This window comes from Penaeus vannamei, chromosome 9, assembly GCF_042767895.1.
Source record: "Penaeus vannamei isolate JL-2024 chromosome 9, ASM4276789v1, whole genome shotgun sequence".
Lineage (NCBI taxonomy): Eukaryota > Metazoa > Arthropoda > Malacostraca > Decapoda > Penaeidae > Penaeus > Penaeus vannamei.
Window position 1 is genome coordinate 435,960 of NC_091557.1, and position 7,500 is coordinate 443,459.

Sequence of the window (7,500 nt, forward strand, 5' to 3'; positions counted from 1 at the left end):
GATATGATTTTTCCTTCTGTAAGTCTGAAATTGGATAATGTTTGCATGCAGAGATTGAATCAAAGAATCTTTTCATTTAGAGACTTCAGAATGAATAGACTTCTACAAAGAAGCATGCAATTGTAAACACTGACTAGTGAAAAGTTTTAAGATTCTATATTAATGCAGGAGTATTACTTTTTTGGTTTGGGAGTTGGACCAATGAATGATTGGGGATTAAACTAAAAAAAATATGAAATTTAAAAGAAGATACTGAGCCAGTGACCCTCATCAAGAATTGCAAGCTGAGACTTACAAGCTTTAGGGGAAAGAACAAGAAACAATCTCGAGTTCAGATGGGAGCAGTTCACTGGGAACTGCTGAACATTTCTTCTTGTGCTCATTTCTTCCGTGCTGGACATTTCTTCTTGTAGGTTGTGTCCTAACTGTTCTAAGACCCATAACCAGTTAGGATCTTATTGAATGTGGAAGATAAGTGATCAGTTTGAGCAGCTTTTTTCAGATCTTGCTGAAGTAAGAGTAAGAATAATGTGGAGCAGCACACAGTACAAGTGCAATGGTAATTCATACTGACACATGTACATTAATTAAAGTATTACCATATAATCATATCCTGAACAAAAAATATAATTACTTTACACACAGAATTGCCCATTTGGAAATTTCTCTCTTCTGCAATGATTATTCCAGCAAATTTTTAATCATTTTCTTAGCGCAGATGTGAATCCTGTGTTGATATACAATGCAAATGTGTTCACTGCCCTAACAGTCAAATTTCCCTCATTATGAATGGACAATACATTGCACTGCTGAGCTGCCAGTTGCCAGTTTCTACCATGTGAAATGCTTTCACCTGCCAGTTATTGTGCACATGGGCAGTAGAGAGCTGTTAAACATAAATCAAAAACATCCCAGGGTTATCTTGACCTACAGTGTGTTTTAATAATTTCCTGAATGTCCACACAAATACAAACACCGACAGAGTATACAATAAACATACTAATACCAAACTTGACTTGCTGTAGTCTAGTGTACTGATAAACAAATGACTCTGGTAAAAATTTACCAGGCATCATTAGTTTGGAATAATTTTTTGAGCACTGTAAAGAGTCAGATTTTGTTTTTGCTTTTTTGGGGGCCTTTGTTAAGAAGGAAATTGTTAGACATTATATGTTTTTACAATTCTGTATGATCAAGACAGAGGAATTGATTTTTGTATAAAAACTTGGGCAGAACAGCAGTCTCCTAGGGACTCATGAAGTTATTTGAGCCTCATACATCTAACAAATCAATTTGTGATCTACCAGACAGTGTGGGAAGTTCAACCTTTCATAACCTTTAGATATATGTATTGATATATATTAATCCTATTCTTATATATATTACTAGTACTCAGGTATATTTTCATTGACATATGAATATTAGCTTTATTCCTGGTTGCTCTTGCTCGCTTGAATTGCTCTATGGATCATTGTTAGTGTATATAGTGAATAAACACATTATATACAAAGAGGAATATAACTGTTTCATTACCCATTCCACCACAAGTGTTAATTACTGGTGGCATTTATATATTCTTCAAATATTACTAGACTGTCATGATCAAGGTATTTTAATATGATTACTTAACACTGTAACCATTATAAGAAAGGCAGGAAATGATTACAAGTGTTCTCATTAGACTTTGTTTCTTGTTTTTTGGGAACTTTTCTTTGTCTTCAATTTTCTTAAGCTCATCCAATGTAAATACGAAAACCATATGCAGCGTAACAGGTAATAGAAAACACATGTAGTTATTTGACTTTATTAGTCAAAAAAGACAATAAACTGTGATGAATGGGTAATAAATGTTCCATATATAATTTCTTGTAATAAATTGGAAATTTTATGAACGTTTACTATCTTAGATCAGAGTTCTGCAAGGCTATATTGTACTTGAGAGCACATTCACCCCAAAATTAACAAGAATCTTTGGCTCTGTTCCACGTCAAAATACTAAATGTTATATTTCAGAACGAGAGATGTTGCAGTAACACAATTTAGGTGAACCATGTACTCTGTAAGGAAACAAACACTGGCAATAAAAGTGAACCAGTTCTATGTTCTTTTCGATCACCAAAACAAAAAGAAAACGTTTATGCTTATCTCAATCACTTGAACATGTAACCAGGTTACCTTCCATAAAAGAAAATAATGGTGTTCCTTTAAATGTTGCTCCATAATAAAATAAAATGGTACATGGAATGTTCCAAAGCAACCCGGATTAACAATAATCCTTAAATTTCCCTGTATACGCAGCAATATTTATTTTACGGTTGGCTTAACATTTGATTTACAAGTCAACAATCAATGACAACTATAATAATTCAGTTACATGTGTTATTATCATTTCAATGTTCATAAAGAAAATTTTACTTTTCCTTACAAACTAGGCTGGGTAACTTGAATATATAATTAGCACATATTTCATAAAATGTAAAAGCAACTATTGCATTCCTCGAAAACTTCAATACGCAACTGAAAATGGGTAAACCACAGGCTGTATGCGATTTTTTTTCTTCTGAAACGGAAAGGAATTGCTTGATTTTTCCAATTATCAACAGAACTTATATATATATATATATATATATATATAATATATAAACATTTTCTTATTTTCTTTCCAAACGCTTCTGCAGTAATCATTATCCATATGTATATATGGACATTTTTAACTTGAGAAAGTGGTTTACAGTGAAGACATCTCTATTGGAAGTGAATCAAGTTAATCGACCTCCTCAATGGTTGGGCCGCCAGCAGATGCGCCTCCGCTTGGGGCACCGCCTGGCATGCCGCCTGGGGCTCCTCCTGCAGCCGCGTACATCTTCGAGATGATGGGGTTGCAGATACCCTCAACCTCCTTCTGTTTGTGTTCATACTCGTCTTTCTCCCCAAGCTGATTGGCATCGAGCCACTTGATACTTTCATTGCAAGCTTCAAGGATTTTGTTGCGGTCTTCCTCGGAGACCTTATCCTTGAACTTTTCATCCTCCACTGTTGACTTCATGTTGAAGCAATAGGACTCGAGGCTATTCTTGGCAGAAATGCGTTCCCGTTGCTTTTCGTCGTCCTCCTTGTACTTCTCAGCGTCATGAACCATGCGTTCGATCTCTTCCTTGGAGAGGCGACCCTTGTCATTGGTTATGGTGATTTTATTTTCTTTGCCAGTCGACTTGTCAATGGCAGAGACGTTTAGAATGCCGTTGGCATCAATGTCAAATGTGACTTCGATCTGCGGCACGCCTCGCGGAGCTGGAGGAATGCCGGCGAGCTCGAATTTCCCCAGGAGATTGTTGTCCTTGGTCATGGCTCGCTCGCCCTCGTACACTTGGATGAGTACACCTGGCTGGTTATCTGAATAGGTTGTGAAGGTCTGGGTCTGCTTCGTGGGAATGGTTGTGTTGCGCTTGATGAGAGCGGTCATCACGCCACCTGCTGTTTCAATGCCCAATGAGAGGGGCGTTACGTCCAAAAGCAGCAAGTCCTGCACAGCCTCAGACTTGTCTCCTACTAAGATAGCTGCCTGGACAGCAGCTCCATAAGCAACGGCCTCGTCTGGGTTGATGGACTTATTCAACTCCTTTCCGTTGAAGAAGTCTTGCAGGAGTTTCTGGATCTTTGGTATCCTTGTAGATCCACCAACCAAAACGATTTCATGGATCTGAGCCTTGTCCATCTTGGCGTCACGGAGGGACTTTTCCACGGGTTCAAGAGTTCCACGGAAGAGGTCGGCGCACAGTTCCTCAAACCGGGCACGAGTGACAGAGGTATAGAAATCCACGCCATCATACAGGGAATCGATCTCAATGCTGGCCTGTGTAGATGAAGAAAGTGTCCTCTTCGCTCGTTCACAAGCTGTGCGAAGGCGGCGAACAGCACGCTTGTTTTCGATGAAGTCCTTTTTGAACTTTCGCTTGAATTCATTCATGAAATGATTGACAAGTCTGTTGTCGAAGTCTTCGCCTCCCAGGTGAGTGTCGCCAGCTGTTGATTTCACTTCGAAGATGCCATCTTCAATGGTAAGGATGGAGACATCGAACGTACCACCTCCCAGGTCGAAGATGAGGACATTTCGTTCACCTCCCACTTTCTTGTCCAGGCCATACGCAATGGCGGCTGCTGTTGGCTCATTGATGATACGCAAGACATTGAGGCCGGCAATGGTACCAGCATCCTTAGTTGCCTGTCTCTGCGAGTCATTGAAATAGGCAGGGACGGTAATGACAGCATCTTTGACGATTCCGCCCAGGTAGGCTTCTGCGGTTTCCTTCATCTTGATGAGAACCATCGAAGAAATTTCCTCTGGGAAGAAGGTCTTCTTCTCCCCCTTGTACTCGACCGCGATCTTGGGTTTGCCGCCGTCGCTGATCACGTGGAAGGGCCAGTGTTTCAAGTCCCCCTGAACACACGAGTCTTCGAATTTCCTCCCAATCAACCGTTTGGCATCGAACACAGTGTTGTTGGGATTCATTGCGACCTGATTCTTGGCAGCATCTCCAATGAGCCGCTCGGTGTCCGTGAAGGCGACGTATGAGGGCGTTGTGCGGTTGCCCTGGTCGTTGGCGATGATCTCCACCTTGCCATGCTGGAAGACTCCGACGCAGGAGTACGTTGTTCCCAAGTCGATCCCAACGGCCTTAACCATGATCTGAAATGTTTTAAGAAACTAATATGAGTGTGCATTAATAAACACAACGATGTATCACTGTAAATTTTGAAGACTGACAAGAAAATTCAAGTGTATAATAATCAATTAATGAAGACCATAGTAATACTTTCAGTATTAACCAAAGAACTATGTAGACCTAAAGTAGGGGTATAATTATAGTATGCAATATAGGAAAATGACAAAAAATACATATATATAATTAAAGCAGCACTGCAATGAATGCAGTTTCAGCAGTACTAACAAAATATAGGACGACCCAGCAAGAGTACGTTTGCGGGCACTGAAAACATTGTCCATTTCTTTTTCGCCACAGCACCGAGGTGGTGTGACATGTGGATCCTTCCCCAGATAGAAGTAAAATTAAGACATTTTGTTACTGCAAAGAAATTCTGTTCGTCACGGCAACCTATCCCGTCAAATACATGTGATGGCGCCCTCTGCCCACCACTTACGCCCGTCAGTCAAGCCCTCAGCATTGTCGGTGGCCAAGATCACCTGGATTGAGCTCCTGCTTCAACGGCAATTGACTTTTTCTGACTATGATGATCTCGACTGACTTTAGGGTACATCTAAGGTAATGAAATTTCTCGGCGCTATCCAAGGGGTGGATCGCGGCATTTAATCCGATCGTATATTACGGTCAATTCGTCGCTGAATCTCCTTTCAAAACTAGTTCTGCTTACGAGAAGTATAGGACCTGGTCCCTCTGAACGCACTCCTTGACCGTCCTCACGAGCCCCCCCCCCCCTTCCCCTCTCCACAGCACGCAGCCAAAACTCCACATCAAGCATCCTTTTTATTTGACTCGCAGATTTTTCTTAAAACCCTAGAACAAGAACTGATACTCCGTCAAGCACCAGTCACCAGGAACATATTAATCTCTACGTTCTAGTAGTAACAGTCGATAAAAAGGGGAAATTAATCGGTTTTCTGTTCTTCGCAACACTTCTACTTCAAAACTAATGTTACGCAGAAAATAATTTTAAAAAATCAAATAACACATTCAAGTTATTACTAAAATATGAGTAAAGACTGGTAAATTAACTCGAAAAACAGAAACCCGGCCCAAATATAGGCATAAAAGTCATTAAAGGTGAAAGTGGCACGTGCGCTGATCCTTGAGTGACCTTAACGGGCCATGAGCGCAAGCGTGGGTTGCGTCCCTCACCCGTGACTCATCAAAGGATACTAATTTTCGTCCAGCTCCTCGCACTCGAGCCTTTGCTCAATACGCACCCTAGTCGCACCACGCCCATAAAAAGGACAAAATAATATCGAGGTTAGCGGGAGACAATGAGCGAGAAACGTATGGAAGTCTCGGACAAGGACGAGGGCGAGACACAGCGGTGGCGGTTGGCAGAGGGAAGAGTAAAAAAAAATAGAGTAGGGAAAAGGGGAAAGAAGAGGAATGGAAACGGAGAGAGAGAGAGAGAAGGAATTCAAGAGTGGAAGAGAGGGAGGGAACAAAGCGTGACTTACGAAAGCTTTTGTTCGTGTTATATTATTGACAGTTGCTGCCGTTTCACGCAAGGACAACATGAAATCGTGACAGACTATAACGCACTTGGAAAAGAAAAAGAGAGATAGATAGACAGATAGATAGATAGATAGATAGATAGATAGATAGATAGATAGATAGAGAGAGAGAGAGAAACAGTAAGGGAACATACTTCAACTCGCGCGCTGCGACTCTGAAACATTCACGAAACAACAATCCTGCAAATTCCCCAAACCACAACATCAGAACAGGGTCGTTGATGATAACCGGTAATTAGTCTTTTAACAGCGAAATCATTTGTCCGGTACATCACGTGACACGAATACCGGGCGGCCAAGGACCTTAGAAGGAAGAAGGGAACGGGAGAGGGGAACGAAGGAGGGGAAATGAGAGAAAGGGGAGAGGAAAATGGAAAAGGAGGGAGACATGAGTAAACGAAGCGAAGGAGACAGGAAATGAAACTAAAAACCAAACCAAACAAAAATGTTCTTCTACATCATCTATGAATGCCTGCATGTGTATAATTAGATAATAAAAAGGGGAATAACCAGACCCGGAAAAGGTTACGAACCTGTCGAACCGGCCATGCTCAGGTTAGCACGTTGCGACCATTTTCCCTTCTAAACTACTCTAATAGTCGTTTCCTTCGGTCACTAACTCATCTTTTACTGATTCTAAAGAATTATCCCCAATATTGATATATATTTACATCCTCCCTTCCTGTATCAGTCCAGGAGGGCGGGCAGGAGGGGAAGTGAGTGGGAGAGGGGGAGAGACAGTGGGGGGGAGGAAGGGAAGGAGAAAGAGAGGGAGAGAGGAAAAAGAAAGAGAGGGGGAGGAAGGCAGATAGGGAGAGAGGGAGGAGGAAGGGAGATAGGGGGAGGGAGATAGAAGAGATGGAGACGGAGAGGGAGAGGAGGGAGAGAGGAAGGAAGGGAGATAGGGAGAGGGAGCAGAAGAAGGGAGGAGGGAGGAAGGAGGAGGAAAGGGAGGAAGAGAGAGGAGAGAGGAAGAGAGGGGAAGACAGACAGACAGAGAATGGATGGAAGACTGGAGGGAGAGGAAGGGAGAAAATGGAAAGAAAAGGGGGGTGAGGGGGACGAAGAAGAGGAAGGAGGCAAAGGAAGAAGAAATAAGAAAGACAGAGAAAAAGAGAGAAAGAGAAAGACAACGAGAGGTAGCATGACAACCATTTCGAAAAAAGAATTTAACCTGCATTTGTAATACACTTATTTGTGGAGAATGCTTAGCAGGAATGCAACTTATCCCATTTCTTTCTAATAATAGGTTCAGG

At 41.7% G+C, this 7,500-nt stretch overlaps 1 protein-coding gene across 1 annotated transcript in view; it reads right to left on the reverse strand.

The window, feature by feature from the left end:
* Positions 1-1,790: 1,790 nt before the first annotated feature.
* LOC113805304 (heat shock cognate 71 kDa protein) overlaps positions 1,791-7,500 on the reverse strand; it is a 6,640-nt gene continuing 930 nt past the window's right edge. Inside the window, exon 2 of the mRNA XM_027356298.2 lies at positions 1,791-4,687. Coding sequence (XP_027212099.2) covers positions 2,765-4,687 — 1,923 coding nt within the window. The 3' untranslated portion in view covers positions 1,791-2,764. The remainder of the gene's footprint in view (positions 4,688-7,500) is intronic.